Source organism: Pygocentrus nattereri, chromosome 25 (assembly GCF_015220715.1).
Source record: "Pygocentrus nattereri isolate fPygNat1 chromosome 25, fPygNat1.pri, whole genome shotgun sequence".
Lineage (NCBI taxonomy): Eukaryota > Metazoa > Chordata > Actinopteri > Characiformes > Serrasalmidae > Pygocentrus > Pygocentrus nattereri.
Window position 1 is genome coordinate 17146449 of NC_051235.1, and position 20398 is coordinate 17166846.

At 40.4% G+C, this 20398-nt stretch overlaps 1 protein-coding gene across 1 annotated transcript in view; it reads right to left on the reverse strand.

Annotated features, from left to right (window-relative positions):
- igdcc3 (immunoglobulin superfamily, DCC subclass, member 3) overlaps window positions 1-20398 on the reverse strand; it is a 132886-nt gene that overhangs the window by 91267 nt on the left and 21221 nt on the right. Inside the window, exon 2 of the mRNA XM_017706152.2 lies at window positions 19328-19633. Coding sequence (XP_017561641.1) covers window positions 19328-19633 — 306 coding nt within the window. The remainder of the gene's footprint in view (window positions 1-19327; window positions 19634-20398) is intronic.

Below are 20398 nucleotides of genomic sequence, written 5' to 3' on the forward strand. Positions count from 1 at the left end.
CCATCAGTTGGGAACTACTAAGTATCGATAGTTTGGGCAGAGTAGTGGGCAGCATGGCCAAAAATTTGTCATGTTTTAATTCAAATTTCTGACCATTTCAGCATATATCATGGTATGCATATTTTTTTTAACTATTATTTTAGACGTTTAAGTAAAGCTACTTTTGTAGGTTAACTGTGGCTTATTATTCCAGGATGTCCGGTCACTTTTAAATAAAGAACGTTTTTAACAACCAAAGTAAATCTGAAGCATTTTTATTGTGCATTACAGTAAAAACAAAACTGAACAATATGCAAATAAACCTATATGACCTGTTGACACTAACACCTCAGGCTGGCAAAAGTGGTACTAAATGTTTCAACCACTACAAGTTCTACAAGGCTCAAATTGGCTTCTTATTTGCTATTTTTTGTTGTTTGACTTTCCCATTCCACCTTAAATGGAGCAACAGTTATTCTGTGGCACCTGCACAACGGAATGCATCAGGAAACCAGCTGGTCCACTGCAGAGTCTTCTGATACAGCTGACTACATCAGTTCTTATGTAGTAGATTTGTTTGTATTTCATAAATTGTACCTACATATATTTTACAAATAATACTACAGTCTATATCTCTGGATTTTGAGTAGTGAGTGAATGAGGCCTTAATATTGCGGATGAAGTTCAACTGCGCATCAATTGTAATCACACCACAGATAAATGGCAAGGAGATGTTGGGCTGGTAAAAAAAATAAATACTGTTTACAATCTATTAAAGATGTGTAAATTACCATTATACCAGTATGACATTTTCTGCCAATCAACTCAAGGGCTTAGTAATAAAGTAAACCACTGTAAAGTAGGATCGGGTTGATATTAGGTTTTAAATTTAGCAGTTCCAGTAAGCCCTGGTAAGCTCTCCAAGTCAAAGGTACATGTTGAGTTCAGGCTTCAATTTCATACACATGCAAACCTCTACTTAGTGCTCAGATGAACAGAAAACATTAAAAAAAAATTCTTTTTCATTTTTTATTGTGTTTCTGAACCCTACCTGAATTAACTGAAAAAGATACCCGAGTGTGTCAATTGACAAGCAGAGATATCTTTATGTCTAACTGTATTTTGAACACCATCTGTAAAAGCATGAGGAAGCAAAACCCCTGAAAGTGATGAGAAATTTAAAACAGTGCACCTTGCGTTCCCACGTTAGCTCTGAGCTGGAGGGAAAAGCGAGGGAGAGCTGTGAGTGACAGCTGCTGGGCCTTCTGCTCTCCAGAGCCTGTCAATCAACAGCGTTCCAGCTAAACCTTTATTAAAAGAGCAGAGTGAAAGACAGAGACGGAGGAGGAAGACAGGGGAATGCGCAGAACATTTTCCTTGAATCTGTCCTAAAAAAATATACTCCTTGAGGTGGCGGTCAGAGAGGATGAAAAAAAGACAAGGTAAATGCTTAAATTTGACTACCCCTGTGAAACTCAGCATAGAAAAAGAACTGCTGCTCAAAATATTGTCTATACTGGTATAGCTATATTGCTATGTATTGATAAATGAAATTACACAATGATAACATTCTATTTCACAGAATGGCAGCACCTCTGTTGATGTAACAGTAGAATTAGACTGCGTAGGGTTTTCTTTAATATAATTACACTTAAATATCATCAAATATGATGATGCTATGATATATTTATTAAAACAAAGGAAAACAAACACACACACACACACACACACACACACACAAACACACATTTTCTAAGCCGCTTCTCCCTCAGGGTCGTGGGGAGGAAAATAAACAGAAAACTAGAAAATAAATCAAAATAAATCAATCCCCAACATGTCATCATTGCCCAGCACTAGATGGTATAATAATAGGTCTTTCATTTTAGAACAGAATATGAGCAGAGCCAGCGTCCTTTCTAGATACGTCAAAGCCACACTGGAAAGGCCTGTAACAATAGCATTATAACATAATCATCTGCAATTATTTGAGCTGATTGCAAATGTTTTCCACAGGTTTTAGCTACTATGAGATGTACAGAGGCAACTGTCGGTAATATATATCTATTTGTCTGTCATCAGTTTGGAGCTAGTATGTATTGACAGCAACAGTAGTGGGCAGTATGGCCAAAAATTTATCTCATGGTACAATTATAATTTCTGACCTTTTCTGTGTATAATGGAATTCGTATTTCTTTCAAATAAACCATTTTTGATCCTTAAAAAAACATAGTTTTGATGGTTAACTGTGGCTCATTATTCTGGGATGTCACTAACCCCAAAGGACCTGCCATTCTTTTGCCACTCCCCCAAAAACAAAGCAGACTACTTCAGATGCAATGGACTACACCTCTGGAGCTGGTCAAAAGACTGCTGTGTTTACATTTTCATTTTAAACGTGACTGAAACATCCTTGACTTAGCCATTCTGACAAATGAGCTAATGCTTGCACGGTTTGCACTGTTTATATGCAGCGTTATCTTTGCTTATTTGTGGCATACCAGTATAGCGGTTATGATGACGCTCATACCTAAGGAAGAATTTAACCAGTATACCAGATGAACCAGTATATCACCCAGTACTACTCAAACACAAGCTGGCTAATCAACCAGTTTGGCTACTTCAAGCTTGTACTTGTAATTTGTAATGACAAAAAAAGACAAATTGTTAATCACAATTATTTATATAGCATTTAACTAGCAGTGGAATTATTATATTCAGTCCTGACACTGGATAGATCGCACACTTGCTTCTTAGTAATGAAGTAATTAAAATTTTAAAACGCACTCCCCAGTTTGTCACAACACATATATGTATAGCTCCATTTCTAAGCCGCGTTGATTCTCATTCCCTTTGTCTTGTCTTTGAGAATGGATTTGCCCTTTGTTGTTTCATCCGCTTTCAGTGCTGATGCCTTGTGGAGATGCCCAAATAACACTTACTCAAAAATGCAGCTTACTGCCTCTGGCTCCTCCATGTTACACCACAGCAGCAATAAAGAAAGCCATCAGTTTTAGCAATTACCCAACAGCTGACAGGACATCAATATTACGGTGCATCCTTACATTTAATTGGGCTGAAATTACAGCACAGAGCCAGTCTTCAGAGCGCCACCACATCAGCTAGGTAAGTATACCTCTATACCTATAAAAGGCCACTGAAATAATCAGCTGAGACGTGCAATGCTATTGTCCAGATAGCCGAGGAACATGGTATACTGAAAAAAATCAATGTGTAACTTGTTTGTCCTGGAACATGCAAGATGAAATGCACATCACTGTCACAGCTGATGTCTGGCAAATCTGATGCTTTGTGTGAGCGTGACTCATATTTTTTTCTCTGCACAAATGTCAAACAAACCTTCCAGGAAAAGAGAAGGGCTTGTTGAGTTTACTATTACTACTAACAGAGAGGACTGTCAGATGATTATTGGTCCCTGGCCAGAACAGATCTGCTCTCATTTCTGATTGGTTTGCACGTTTATCTGTTTTTCTCTTGCTTTCATTTCAGTTCTGTCCAACACTTCTATCCCACTCAGTTTCCACACCACCAATGCTTTCAAAGCACTTCAGCGTAGGGGTGGGAGTTTATCATGATAAAATTAATCGTAGATGTAAACTAACTACACGTTTCATAACGTGAGCATAATTAGTCCTGTGTAATTGGATTAGTGCAGTGCCATTTGTAAAACACTGAATAAAAATCATCACAATTGTTGGTTTTTTATTTTTATTAATATTATTATAGTATATCTCTATATGGCACTATAGGTTCTATTTTATCTGTCCCAACTTAGGAAATCCAAAAAAGACTAAATATTGGGATGTTTATTGTGTATGAAGAAAATGTCTTTAAGTACTCTGATTATAATATTTTTACCATATCCCCCACACCTGCACGCAACTAAAGCACATCCAAAACACCGTTTAGCATTTATAACTGATTATTTCCCAGTTTAACATCAGTGATCAGCACACAGAAAGTGGCAGTGATCAGAGTACAGAAAGAAGAAAAGCCACTTGAATAACCAACAGGTTCAATTGCTGCATATCAAGCCAAATACTAGCTTCTCATTAGTAGATTGCAGTTGCCAGATTCACTGGTGGTTTGTGCTACAACTTGTGAGACTTGAGTTGACAGTAACTCCAGCTGCAGTACAGAACATTGAAATCTTCAAAATAATAATTATTAGAATATTTAAAAATGAAAATGTTTAAAATGTGCAGCCATAGTGTCTCAAGACAAACACTATCAGTACATGTGGATCCTGGCGTGTAATATGGGAACCCCTGCTTTAGAAGGCCATTTTTACAAATGAAACCTGCTAGTGAGAAAAAAAGGATAAAGACCCCCTACACAGTATAGAGGTTTTATACCAATCATGGAAAGAGAAAAACACTATGATACAAATTTAAGTTTATATCACCCACCCTTACACCTGGCTATAAAATGTAGTGCTGCTTCAAAACCATACAGACGTAACTGTATATGTTGTTATACTACTTATCCTTTGATAGTAGAGAGCTGGGGCTGAATGGGTCGGCACTTATCCAAGGATTCAAGGGGACATGAGACACATTATCAACCAGCAGGAGACCAACTGCTTCTCAAAGAGAAAGAGAGAGAGAGAGAGAGAGAGAGAGAGAGAGAGAGTAAGCAACAGAGATCGACAGCTGGCAGAAAGGAAGAGGGGGGAGAAGGAGAGATGCAAAAGGCTGAAATTGAGCATTCACAGAACCTTGCAGAAAAATGAAGCTAGAGTAAAGCAGTGAAGATGGAAATTGAACCTGAATGCTAGTCTGAAAGTAATGCAGACAGTTCCACTGGTGGAGAGAACAGTCAAGAAAAAAGGGTCACGCTGAGCCACAAGCTGCACAAGCCTGTGCAGCTTGTGATGTATTTTTGTACGCATGTAGTTTGTACGGCGCTAATTAGTGTGTTATATGTTTCCATAGCTTGTTAGCTACACGCACTTACTTAATGGTTCTCTGCATGGTAAAAGGGTTCTTTTCACTTGACATCGTAACAATTGCAGAACCTTTTTGGTGCTTTATAGAACCAGTTTTAAAAAGCTTTTATAGAGAATCATTTACAACACAATGAATCGTTTCACCATGCAAAGAACCATTTAAGCATGAAATGTTTCTACATAGAACTCATAGTTCTAAACAGAACCATTTCTTTTACTAAAGCATGCTTGAACAAACATCTTTTTAAAGCGCGTACGTTAAATCCGTAGCTCTAGTGCAAAATGAAAGCAGTAAGCTAGAGACACTTAAAATATCTTGGCTGACTGACTAAATTTAGGGTGAGGAGGAAATCATGTCATTTTTTTTGCCAACCTATTGTTTAAACTAAAGCCTGTTTTTCTTTATAGGATGTTAATTAGGCATGCATTTTATTGATTTATTTATTTTACAGTTTTAAAAAAAGGTGCACTTGTACTGTATTCGATTGCTGTACTTGTACTTGTACTAAAACATAATAGCATAATTATATGTGTATCAATAATATAGCACTTTATTTGATCACTAGAAATCAAAATGGCAGTTTGGCTCATTAATGAGCAAATAATGTTATTTTGGGTACTTGATGTACTTGAATGTGCTAGTGTGCTTCATGTGTTCATTTAGCCCACACAGAATGAGCTTTGGGCTAAAATTGCTACCAAAAATCCACCAGAAAGTTGACCCAAGTCTGCCCATTTGACTCTAAAGAACTCAGGATCAAAATTGGCAATTGGGATTTACCCAACAGGAACAGAAAAATGGACTACTTAGTTATACTCCACACTGGCTGTAACAAAGGCATCCATCTCAGCTCTAAATTGTCCCTTGTTTAGAGTTTGGATACTTCCAAATTTATCCCTCCTAAAACTGAACCCTCCAAAAACCATTCAATAAACACAGAGCACTATTTTTGGTCTCATTTTATATTCTAGGCTGGCTAATAGGCTGGCTTTTCAGACACATTCTAAGCCTAATTCTCCTCTATGGAATTCCTCTATGGAAGCTGAGGGCTAGGCTTACTGTGTATTGGGAAAACAAGCCCAATAAACATTTCTGTCTTTCTCTTTCTCTCTCCTTACTTCTACACTGATTAACTATGATGTTCAGCTCATACCTGCAGGTCTAAAGTCAGCTCTACATCAGTATACCAGCAGCTAGAGAAGAAAAGACAAAAGGTCTTCAAACAAAGGCAATGGGGATTAGTGGGTGACTGACAGAGATGAGAGCCAATCAGAAGCAGAAGAAAGAGGGAGAAAGGGAGAAAAACACAGATAAAGAGAGAAGGAGTGGAGAGAAAGAAACAAAGAGACACCTTCCCCCACCTTCTACTGTCTATGCTTGGATGTATATGCATTGGTGTATGCAAGTGAGGAGGTAGCATTCTGCACAGGCATTTGTTGATGGCCAGCCAACATATCACATCTGATTCAAAACATCTGCTTTAAAGTCTGCAATGACAGCTTGAGAGATTGTCCTCTGCAATGTAAGGTTAATAGTCAGTTATCTTTTAATTCTCTTCTCATCAGCTCCTCCTGGTCCTTCATTAAAGGCACTCTCTATGATTTTAAAACAAAACGTAAGCATGGATGCAATAACTAGAAGTCGGTCAATTTAATTGCCTCAACCACCCTAGACCATCAATTTAATTGCATCAACTAACCTAGGCCATCACATTCACTGCTTTGACCGACCCAGCCCTTCAAATTTGCCACCTTAACCAACACAGGCCATCAAATTCATTGCGTCAACCAACCTAGACCATCAAATTCACTGCCTCAACTGACCCAGCCCTTCAATCACCTCAACCAACTCAATCGAATTCATCATCTTAGCCAACACAGACCATTAAATGTAGTGCTTCAACCAATCTAGACCATAACATTCACTACCTCAACCAGTCCTAACTATAAAATTTGATACTTCGACCAGCAAGCACCATTAAATTCACTGCAAAGACCTACCCAGACCATCAAATCCACCACCTCAACCAACTCTGGCCATCAAATGCATTGCCTCCACCAAACAGGACCATCAAATTCACTGCCACCATGAACCCTGACCATCACATTCTCATCCAATATTGTGAAAAAGATTGTGAAAACCAACTCTAGCCATCAAATTCTCTGCCTCCACCAACCACAAACATCAAATCCACTGCTTTAAACAGCACAGATAATAAAGTTCACTCCTGCAACCAGCCTAGCCCTGCAAATCACCTGTGTCAGCCAACTGAGCCCATCAAATTCACCACCTCGATTAGATCATAAAGTGTATGCTGATCTGCAGAAAAGCAGCCTCATCCAACCACCGAAACAGGCTGCAGTTTAACCCTGCACAAACACTTAAACACTCGTGCAATTAGCCGTCCGCTTCTATACAAGTGCTGCATTTCTCCCCACAATCCTCTCTTTCACTCTGTCTCTCTCTCTCTCTTTTTAGCAGAGGGGAGGCGAACTACTTCAGTCTAGATTCTGCAAATCCTCCACTGAACTGCCCCGGTCAATTACGCAGTGAGATGCTCGACGGGACATCCAGAGAAGGTAAATTAAAACTTAACAAAGCTTAAACTCTTTCCAATTACTTCTAGAGAATGGAACAAAAGCTTGCCCATCGGCAGATCCCTGAAAGCTATTTGGTAGCAAAAAGGGGGCGGGGGGGGTTCATTTTGTGTCCAGTTGCTTGGTGACGAGAGTGTAAAGGAGGCGGGGATAGCACAGCTTGGTCCACAGTACTGTCCCCATACTTCATTCAGATGATGAAAAGCTTCCTGAGACCAAGCTAATGAGGAACCTTGAGAGAGAGAGAAAGAGAGAGAGGCATAGTTATAGAGCACAAGAGGAGGGAGAGAGGTAAACATGGTTACTGTCTGAAAGAAAGAGAGAGTATAAGAGACATAGAGAGTAGTGATGTAATCGAATACGAACACATCGTTAGAAAGGAACTGAAAAAGCTTTAGGAATAGACAGTAATACACACAGTTCACTTTATTTTTGCCCATGTCTCTCTGTAGGAAGGGAACTTGCAACCCTAATAGAACAGAGGTAAGAGTACCAACCCTAGGGTCTTAAAAAAGGGTCCCAAAAAAGGGATCTTTGGAGTGATGCCATGGAAGAATCAGGGGAAATGGGAAATGAGAGAGAAAAACCCATGAAAGAAGTAACCTTTACAAAGATAAGTGTTTCCTAGAAAGGCCAGGCGATTCAGGGGGCCTGCAGGGGAGCAGAGCTTCGAGCAGCACCCGACAGCGTGCCCACAAAAATGGCAGGCAAGCAAATAAGACGCAGGATTTATGGAGGTAAAGCATGGGTGAGGAGGGGGTTGCTCTTTATCTGAGGGAGGCTGTAAAGAGCCCTCACTAATCACGCCCTGCTTTGCAGCATTCACTCCTTGCCGGTGTTACAGGGGTCCCGTAATGGCCCAAATTACCCAGCAGTACAAATTGAGCAAGAGCCCCCTGAAACGCACACAAAACCAAAGAAAGAAAAAAAGGAATGGAGACAGAAGCAGAGAGAGACAGAGAAAAGACGAGCCCCTTTGATCTAGCAGGAGGCTGAGGAGCGGATCCGTGTCACTTCACTCGAAGCAGGAGAAAAGGCCCGGCTAGCAGTCCGCGGCGTGGCTCTGGAGAGGCTGAAAGAGCTGGAGGTGGGGGGTTGAGGCCTCTTAAATGCTAAACACGCCCAGCTGGTGGTGAGCCATTAGGATGAAGGGAGGCCCACTACACGCCTGGCAGGCTGTGGTGACACAGGGGCCTCTGCAGCACATGGATGGGCGCGATTGACCCGTCCATGCTCCTCCCACAAATTCATTCTTTAGGAGCTATTGTTGTGAGGTTGGACAATGGACATTTCTTTATGGAAAATTCATTCAAGCTAATGAAATTTTGTAGTACTTGTCAAAATATTTCAATTTAGAATGGCTTTTCAAATGATATTTACTAAATCAAGGTTTTTAAGGATGAATGTCTGATTATTAGCTTATGCAAAAGGCTTTAACTGTTTGCTGAACAAGTGAAAACTGCGGTCTGTACCACTGTATTATGGCAAAAGTTACTCCCAACAACATTTTACCCATCATACTTGCCATACTAAATTAGGGTATGGCAAAAACAGAAAAAACAGCAATACATTGCCTCACACTACAGTCAAGCTACCAAATGACAGTAATGGAGAGATAAAATAGGGATGCACAATTGACTCCCTGCAATAGGATAGCAAAGTTTTTGGAAGCAAAGTGACAGGGCTGAAGTGGCACTAGACTCACAAGCCAGACTTCTGGCTATGATCAGAATGTCCAGTGCACTTTGTCAAAAAACACATCCCTGAGCCCCGAAGCATGAGGCAGTAAGATATCTCATGTAATAATATATTTACATGCTAATTTTCAGACTTTGGAAAAAATTTATTTCAAATTCTATCTAACTGCTCACCATGTGTGTGAGAAAGGGATGCAGCCTCACTTCCTACTCTAAAATGCAGCGGTGTGGCTAAAATAAGGCTCTGCCTATGGGCTAAAACGCAGGTTTCAGTAATAACATGAAAATGTGGGACAGCATTTTTAATTTTTAATTTTTATTTACAAAAAAATAATGAATGAAACTAATGATAAATCCAAATATATGAGCTTCACTTTAAAATACATCAAAAAGAAAAAAAAAAACTACTCCTACTACTAACCCTAGTACCACTAACCCTAACCCTAACTACTTCAGTGCAATGCTTATTATATTAGTAACTCTATCTTGATGTATATGACTTCATGGCATGCAGAATGGGCAACTACTTGGAAGTGGTTATTTCCTGTCAGACAGATTTAACCCGGTTAACAGAAGATGCATATGGATGCGAGAACAGCCTAACAAACAAAAAAACTAGTTGTGACCGACTTAACTGACTAGATTCACTAGATATCATTGTATATATAGGCAGAACATAAAAAAGCTGATTGTTTTAAATCAGATTTGCATCATTTTTATATGTGGTCCTAGATCAGATACACAACTGAGGCACTTCACTGCGCAAGCACACATCATCTTCTCCTCATTATCCAGTGTGGGAGGGTGGAAGGCTGTTAGCAATGGTTTTAACACAACAAGATGTACGCATGTGGTCTTTGCAGAACACAAGCCTGTTCACACTAATGACAGATATGGGTCACTTTCTAGAAAGAAGACTTCTAATTGAACACAGCCTATGTGTGCTTTAGTTTGTTGTGTAAGTGGGACGGGTGGAGGAGGAAGACCATTTTCTCCTCTCTCCATTCACCTCCTTGAAGAGGAATTACTCACTCTTTGATACGTGTCTCACCACCTCATTGGCCTTCTGCACCGGGGCACAATGAGTTCCAGTGCTTACCATGCGTACTTAAAGAGAGAGAGAAAGAGAGAGAGAGAGAGAAAGAAATGGAGGCCACAACAAAGGCAACAAAGGGAAATGACAGGATGAAAAAAGAGCAACCGTCCGCAACTTTTAAAAAGGAAATATGGATTTTGCTTCATGTTCTAACAATGCCCATGGTGGGGGGTACAAGAGGGCTTACAACGCGTAATGATCCGCAGATCAAACTCCATCTCCAACAGAACACCTGGAGGTGCTATTAGAGACTCATTGATTGGAGACGGAGGCCCAGAGACAGTAGAGACGATCTCTTACCACCGCCAGCTACAGAACGAGACAAGATCACAGCTTCACTGGAGGCCTTTGTTCAAGTCACAAAAGAGAACGAACTGTCCAATAAAAAGGCCCGTTGAGGACCTCATTGAGGACACTTGGAGTGTTCCTTAGAGGGCCACTGGCCTGGGAGATAACCTGATGCTTTCACTGCTTTTTCTATAATGGACTGAGAGCTCAGTTGGAGTGATCTAAATCTAATTTACAACAGCAATCAATTTTTTCTTCAACCTTTATGAATCCATCAGATAAGGCATATTTGGTGTTCAAAGTTTGTTCTGAACTGGAGCTCTGAGGCTAATGTAGCTAACAAGAAATGGAAGCTTTGTAATCAGCAGTTGGCCAATAGCCCTAAATATATCATAAAACTATTGTCAATCCCTGTGGTGTCAACCAATCCTGGCTGCTTGCCTAGATTCCCATAAAAATAACCAAGCTAGCATTGTGTGTGACTTTTTTCTCAAACAAAATTGTAAAGAGAACAACAACTCTGTCTTTATTCAGCACAAACTGGACGCCAGAGACAGATTTTTACCTTTTTTAGCCAGTGAATAGGAAAGAAGAAGCCAAACTGAGGTATCAAAATACCTGGCTAACTTCAGCGCTTAACTTTTTGGCCTCCTCATCTGATGAGCCATTTATGTTGTCTGGGCAATGTGTTCTACTGTAAGGATTAACTGAAGACAGTTACCTCATTTACAGAGCTGCAATAAGATATCTGGCTTCCTATCAGTAGCGTGAGCCGCTAGCATCCTTTTGCTTTACCCAACTAACAAAGAAAAAAATTCAAAACAATCCACCTACCCTAAAGCTGTTCCTCTCACCTTCAAGATACAGCAACAGAAGAGGGTTTTCAAAGTCTTTAAACTAGAAACTCCTACTGTAACTCCACTGTAGCATATTTATAACAGATGTAGCGGTACGGTTATACTCTTTATTTCAAGATTCTACACAAATTGATATGTGTGATGATTTAGGCATGTAGATCACACAGTGCAAATTGTTGGAGTGTAAGCGTCTTGGTATATTAGCATAACTCCAGTGCAGAGCTAAAGAAGCAAACCTCAGACATGTTTTGGATATAGAAAACTGCATTTAGGCTACGGGACAAATTGTGTAAATGATCATTTTTGGCCAAACTATCACTTTCAGAAGAAACCATGACCCAGGCTCTTCCATTGCACAACACACTCATCAGTTCTCTCTGAATACACTCTGAAGGCCACCACTCTCCTCTCATGTCTGTCACACACTTCATTAACATGAATCTCAGTCTCCATGCTCCAGCCTTTGGCCCAGGGGTCAGAGATCAAAAGGTCACCGGCAAACAGGAAACGTGAACCCTGCCCATTATTCACAGTGGACGTGGCACTGAAAGGATTCACTGTGGCCCTGAGGTTGAACTTGAAAGGGGAAAATATCAGTTTTCCTGCTCCGCAGACGCAGGGCAGAACTCTTCCGCCCATTTCTGCCAATGAAACTCTTTCAGATGTAATTCCCTTGTCACACAACGCCATCATCTTTATTCATGAACTAATAATTCCTCACCCAGATTTTCATTTTATTGTATTTCATATCTACTTCACATCATAATAACAATTAAATTATTCACACAATGTTGCAGTACCTCTTCACCTAATAATTCAGTTCCATCTCGCTTTTCCCTTTTCGTAACGCATCCGTTCTGCCCGTACATGCTCGACTCTCTGCTGAATGCAAATCAGCCCGCTAAAAAGCCATGGCGAGATGCATAGATATGCATTAGCGCAGACGACAATAAGCAATATGTAGCTGGAATAGAATGAAAATAATGAAATAAAAAGAAATGGGACAGATAATATTCTTTTATGCAAATGATTTTTCCATTACTGTTTTCCCTCAATGCCATACAAAGGCGGCGGTATTTAAGTGCCTTTCTCCTACTGTATGGTCATGCCTGTGCATGTCCAACCCCCCCCCCCCCCCCAACAATCATTCTTTAACACTTTATGCAGAGTCTATTATTCTGCCTTGAATGTAAAACTGAAAAGGTGCTGCTGAAAAAGCCTCTATGGCCTGTTTTGTGTTGAAGCTGTGTAGAAGGAAAATATATAACCTTCCTTCCCTGCTCCATCCCTGACTCTTCCTTCTCCTTGCATCCATACTGGCCCCATCTCTCCTGACTTCACTCCTGGAACCAACCTTCCTGCCTTTGTATCTGACTGAGTCATTCTGGCTACGTTCACATTACAAGCCTCGTTGCTCAAATCTGATTTTTTGCTCAAATCCGATTAATCTGACGTGATGGTTCACACTCATTTAGATAAGTGATTTAAATCTGTCATTAATGTGAACAAACCGGCGTCCTGAAAAGACCAGCATACACACATCCTACTCAGGAACGTCAAATGAATGAATCATGTGCGTCACGTGCATCAACAGCTAATACAAACTACCGAGCAGAACGAGCCTTTGCTGCAAAGACTCTTATCAGCTCTCAGCTTCATTATTAGAGCGAAACGAAGGCGAAAAGGTGAGCTGTGTTGCTTTTCCACTGTTCACAAGCTTTAATGTACTGTTTGGCGTTGCTGTCATGTTAAGGCTGAATGACGGCACATGTGCAATGGAAAAAAAGCACATGAATTCCGATTTGAGCATCACATTAAGGTCACATGGCCACGAATCAGATATCCAATCTAGGACCACATATGAAAGTGGCTCAGGTCGGATTTGAAAAGATCAGTTATGTGTGTCGACACAGCTCTGAAAACATCAGATCTGAGTCACATTAGGGGAGCCACTTCAACCTGGGAATGTGAGCATAGCCTAAGGCTCGCCCTGACTCCACTATTGGCCTGACCTCTTGGTTTTGATTCCACCCTAATTCCTCACCTCCTGGCTCTGATTCCATTACTGGCCACAACTGATACGTCTCTCACATTCCCACCTCTCATTTATTGTTTATTCTGACCTGCACTTTTTTAGTTGATGTGTAGCTGTTTGGAATGTTGGGATATGTCTGTACTGTTAAGGAGTTCTGGGTTTTTGCCTTTTTGTAATTTTGACTGTTTCTGTTAGTTTCCCCCTTTTCTTTGCTCAGTCTATTTCATATTTTTCTTAATTTGGTGACTCATGGCAGGACTGCCTATGATGTAAATGCATTATCTAGAAAGGTCTGGACAATTCATTGTAATTTTACTCAAAATGAATTTCTGTAATAGGCACATCAATAGGTGCTCCAATAACACCAGATCAAATGACATTACATGCACACTGCCAGAAGGCAGAGTTAGGTCTTACATTAATACATTGTGCCTTACATTAGTATAGCCATGTGCTATGACATAAATGCTGTAGAAGGAAGTTACTTAACCACATATAAAATGTGAGTCTTATAATGTAAGATTTATACTCCCATTGTGTAAAAGGTGTGAAGTAGTAAAGGCTAACAAACCTACATTACCATGGGAAGGAAAATATATATTTATTTATTGTTGTGGGCTGATATGAAAAGATGTCCAGGGAAAGCTGATTGTTTTACTAATTCAACGCTTCTAATATCCATCCAACTTTACTGCACATCACATCTCCAAATGGAAACATGCCACACAGTACTATTGCCATTTTGTTCCAAAGGGACTTGAGGCTAGTGTTTTTCTATATGGTGGGTGGACTGTGGTGGACTTCTTGCTGCTGCTTTCCCTTGTCTGGCAGTGGACAGACCACTCCGGAGGACAAGCAGCCGCCACTTTCCTGCTGAGACTGGAGCCAGAGCGTTTGTAGCAGCTCAGCAGTGTGCTGTCTACTCATACAGTGCAGGAGTCATACCTCACTGTGTGTGCATGCAAGTGTGTGTTCTCTTTAACACGGGACACACACACTTCACAGTGTGAGGCCATCGCTTGGATAGCCGGAATCAGATACGTCACAGCGTGGGCTGTCCAACATATATGTGTGTGTATGTGTGCATGGGCTGTATAACGTCTGTGTGTCTGACAAGACCGCAGGCACAGATGCCTTTCATTGTCAAAGCACAGAGTGGCAAAGCTGCTTGATGTGAAAAAAATCCAAAGGAGCAGAGTCAACAGCAAACATGAGCGTGTTGTGTGGATGGCAGCTTTGGCAGCAGTCAGCATCTCTGAATGAACAACCTATGGGTCATGAGCTGAAGAAGAGCAGAATATTACTCATTAAAATCATTTTAATGTGTCATATATATTGTCACTTTACAAAAAAGTATGCATGTACATTTTGTCATTTTTTTTTACCTTTTTTTAAATACAGCGTGATTCAAAAAGATTAATCCGATTTTACAATAATTTATTTCACTTGTAAATTCATCCCATACTCGATTAAGCATGTCGTGTGTCACTGCACTCACGGCTCTTTCAATGTGATTTCGGATATACAGTGTTGTTGGGAGTGGTGGCACATAAACAGAATCCTTAACACATAAAAAAACAGTCAGATGGAGTGACACCTGGTGATGCTGGTGACCTTTTTCTTGGAACTGTTGGTACCAATGCTCTGAGCTATTGTAGGTTCGCTGCCATACTGACAGTCTATAGCTCTATAACTTCTTCTTTCACTTGGTATGTGATTGGTTTCTAGACGCCTCACAGTAAAAATATGGCACTTAATTAATCATCGGATAGGCTCCCGAGTGGCGCAACCGTCTAAACGTTGGCTCTATCATCAGAGATCGCGAGTTCGATCCCTGGTGATGCTGCAGCCATCCGAAGCCGGGAGTCCAAGAGAGCACAATTGGCCTCGCTCTCTCTCAGTGTGGGTAGCATGGGCCCATCCCCATCACTCAACGCGATACTACTCAGTGCAGGTGTGTTGGCTGACATAACAGATCTGGCCGCTGGTGCGTTCCTCCAAACGCGTTCGGCTGTCCAATGACGTTGCGTGAGCGGCAGTTCGAAAGGAAGCGGTGGCTGGTTTCACAGGTCTAGGAGGAAGCCTGTGCTAGCCTTCACCCTCCTAGCATTGGTAGTATCGTGTGATTGGGGGAGTCCTAAGTGGCGGGTGGAATTGGGGATGACTAAATTGGGGAGAATTTTTGGCTTTTCACCTTGTGTGTACATATACACACACATATCAGGTTTTATAATAAAGACAAATCGCAGGGATCCCAAAGAAATATATATGTATTATATATATTATAGATATGACACACACACACACACACACACACACACACACACACACACATATATATATATATATTACCTTTGACCTTCATTACAGCCTCTTTCACAGCCCAACATTATGTTAATGAGGTCCTGCAACCAGTGGTCCTACCTTTACCAAACACACACTGATGTGCACTATTCCGACAGGACAACCCTCATCCACATATTGTTGCTGTCTCAAGAGCTTGCCTTGAAGGCACAGATACTATGCCATGGCCAGCCGCATTGCCATATATATCACTGTTATCAGAACAAAACCTCAGAACCTCATTCAAAACTGATATCCAGCACTTTATATATATATATATATATATATATATATATATATGAATAGAGTTTTCTTTGAGTTCTGTTTTTCACTTATTTTCCTTTAACTTTTCACAACTGAAAAATGAAAAACGTGTGAAATCAAATGAAGAATATTCTCTGATTTTGCACAGTACTGTATATATGTGTGTAATTAAAGAGAGTTAAAGAGAAAGAGACAGATCAAGAAAAAAGTGCTGTCCCGTTCTACCTTGTTTGTCTCTGGCCCCAATATGTGCGGTGACATTAACGCTGCAATGGGCTTTGTAATTAATAGTCTATGCCTTGCAGACACCTCTAACGACCCCCTGTGCTGTGCTGTCGGCTTCAGTGCCAAACCATCCACAGCACCTCCCTGCAGAGCTACAGAGCACTGCCTTCTGTTTCATTCTCTTCTGTTTCACATCTGCAGCTGAGACCTGGGTCAAAAAGTGAAACGTTTTTCAGATGGAGACAGGCAGGAAGATCACATGACACAGTCATGTTTTTCAGTCGACGAGACGCAAGCTGTGTACGTGAAAATCGGATCACACGGCCAGAACCGAGACAATGTTCCAGCGTCGGCTGGGAACAAGCGCCGATTCATGCGGCCGCTCGGCAGGAAGGAGGGAGCAGAAAGAGCACAACGCCTCGATGCCAGCCACCGGAGAGATGGCCATCAGCGACAGTTGAGATTATCACGCCTGTGACAAAAGCAGAGCGAAAGGAACCCAGCATGCGAGGATTCAATGGTGACGGTCAATGGGAGCATGCAAGATTTAGCCATATTAATCACGACCCAGGCAAGAACAGGAGCAGAAAGGAAACACAAAAAAGCAGGATGAATTCTACAAGCCAATTTATCTCTGTAGAAAGAAAGGCCACATTGTCCCTCTATGAAATGGTCAGCCACCATCCTGTATTTGCAGACTATCTGGGGCTACATTCAGAAAGCGGCATTAAATTCTCAATTCAGAGCTTCTCCGCTTCCTTTCAGTTTAGAAAATAGACAGCAACTGTTTATTTGAAGGCTACCTGCATAGGGATGTCATCACAAATGGGACTTCAAGTGATGTTGAAAGATTTGTCATGAGTTTAATTTTTAAATTAACAATTAAAAGTTTTCATGTCACTTTAGCCTCACTGCTCCATTTTAAAGCAGGTAGTGTGACTATATGCCAGTCCGTCATGAGCACATGGCGAGCAGTTAGATCCCACTATTTTGAGGTAAATGTGCCCCAAAATCTGAAAATCAGTGAGGAACATTTCTGTTATTAATAAACTTTTGTCTTTTAATGAAAAATGATCCTTCTATGTATGCACTACTGTTCAAAGCTGCGTTTGCTAATCATATAACGGCCAGTGCTTTTGTTTAACGCTCAAAATGATCTAAAATGGTCATTGCAAAAATCTACCGAATCATCTGGTGAAGTTTCAGAGGCATTAATACTGTATTAGTAGTAATAAATATATAAATAGTATGTTTACTCCTTAATTTAATAAAATAAACATAATTTAGGCACAGACATCCAAAGCAAAAGGATTTTAGTCTAAAGTTTAGTCTAGAATCAGTTAAAAGTTTGAAATGTGTTTGATTGACTTTTGACAAATTTGGTAGAATGATCCATATATTAATTCTGTCAAAAATTATGAGGCCCCCAAATTTAAGTAATAAATGTTGATTAGTAATTTCTACGTGTAGCTCTAGACATGATAAATAGTGTTAGCTGTTCATGTCTGCAGCCACACAGGTCTTAATTGGTCTCATGCCTTGTAGGTTCCATTACTTAGGAATGATCTTTCATAACAACATCTGTCTGTTAACACAATGTCGTTTACTTTGTGAAAAATCTTGCGATTAATGACATAAGCCATTCATAAATACTAAAGTGTTGCTTTATAAATATGTTATTCAGTGCTTATGCATGTATTACAATGTCTCTATGTAGGTAGCCATCAAAAGTGTTTCCAGAAAATCTTACATCTCTTGAGATCCCACATCTATTATAAATCAAAGCCTAAAAACATCGCTAACATCTAACATCTAAAAACATTGCTTATCATTTGTGTTCTATTGGCTCCTCTGTGGCATATAACGCATTGGATAGGTCGTTCTCATAGCAGGTACTTCAGTTCACACACACACACACACAAAAAAACATTTTACTTCAATTCCAGACTAAAAAAATGAAACCAAATGACAAAAAACTAAATGAAAACTGATTGTCTTGGTTTCCAACAACAATAATTCACAGATTAACCTTTTTTCACACACATTTCATAAGCTTAAAGAAAGACATTCAAATATGTGAAAACTTCACCGCTATTGAAACACAGCTCTCGTTTTTTGTACATTTCAGTAATGTTATCTTTGCTCTGAATGGCCTAGAAAAATTAAGTACTATGTTTGTGGTATGGCTGAATACTGACTCCACCCGCTCCCCCGACCTTTCCTGAAGCTAAAAGCTCTTCAAATTTACAAAATTCACATGAATGACACATTCATCACTCAAACTGGTGAATTTTGTCAAAAAGTGAAAAGTTTGTATGTATGTGTTTTATTACTGTTAAGTGTTATTGTTCATAAATTGATCAAAAAGAGAACAGAAGCATGGTGCAACAAGCATAACGCAATTGGTAGATAGTCCTATGAACAGTCTGAGTGGTTTTCTACAGCTTTGACAAAGCTGGCAAGACAAATGCATTCAGATCCACTAGTCATATTTACAGGCGGCTTAATAATCCAATTAATAGTACAATCAGAATACGTCCACACCTCAATCAAAATAGACTAGTTCAACTGAGGCTATTCCGAATACTATTTCTATACTATGTTTAAACAGAGTAATAGCACACTTGTGAATGTAGCATAGCATACTGCTACCTGTCTGACTGGGTATGATCTTTGTTGTCATAGTAACATCTACACTAAGTGGTACTCTATGAATGTGTGTAATTTTGGATCAGATTACTTGTAGTGTGCATGTAAACTTAGATTTTCATCAGACTGTTGAGTAGAATGAGAATATAAACACCTCAGTCTTAATTTATCAAAATATCTAAATACATTCATACATACATGCATTTTTGCATTTAAATGTAACCACTCAGAGTACAATTTACTTCCACATGGAACATCATTTTGCATTCTCACACGGGTACATCTTCCCCACAGCAACACTCAGATTGTACTCAAGTGCACACTACTTACTGGCAGCCTGTACTTTAGCCTTGCGGCTTACAACCAGCCCAAAGGAATTCTGAGCCACGCACTCGTAGTCTCCCTCATCAGACGAGCCGTCAGACCTGCTTCTCTGGAAGCGGCCAATCAGCAGCGTGCCGTTGATGAACATGGCATGGTTTTGGTCCTCCTGCAGAAGCACCCCATTGCGTCTCCACTGTGTGGTGATGGGGGGGATTCCCTCCACCTGACAATGCAGCATCAATGGCTGCTGCTGGACTGCGATGATGTCACTGGGCTCTAATGTGAATGACAGTTCAGCTCCTGATGTTACACCTGAAAAACACAAAAATGCAATTCTGAATTACTAGGAATTACTAGGAATTCTTTTTTCCGCATCACAGCACACAAATCAATGGTTATTACACAGCAAACTCAAAAACAGCTTAGCATCTAAATTACACACAGCAATATTTCTCTACCGAGAACACCTCATATTTCAAATTCCACTGCACTATGTGCCTAAATTGGGTGGCACAGTGGGTAGTGCTGTTGCTGCGGAGCAAGAGGGTCCTGGGTTCAATTCAGCGGGTCCGGTCTGTGTGGAGATGTTCTCCCTGTGTTTGTGTGAGCCTGCTCCCACAGTCCAAATACATGCAGTCTGGTCAACTGGAAACACTAAACTGGCCCAGTCTGTGTGATTGTGTATGTTTATGTGTCTGCGATGGTCTGGCGACTTATCAGGGTGTTTCCAAATGATCCCAATGACTGCTGGGATGCACTCCAGCATCCTGCTGTATGTATATATCTAAATGTCTGTAGACACCTGCTCATCCAGCATTTCTTCTGAAACCAAGGGTACTAATAATTAGTGTGTTCCACTTTTTACTGCAGTAACAGCCTTTAGTCTTCTTTACAGTAGACACCTGAACATCGCTGTGGGAATTTGATTGCATTCAGCCACAACAGAATAAAAGTGATCAGGTACTCAATTACATTTACATTTATGGCATTTGGCGGACGCTTTTATCCAGAACGACTTACAATTTGATCAGTTTACACAGATAGGTGAAGGTAGTGTTAGGAGTCTTGCCCAAGGAC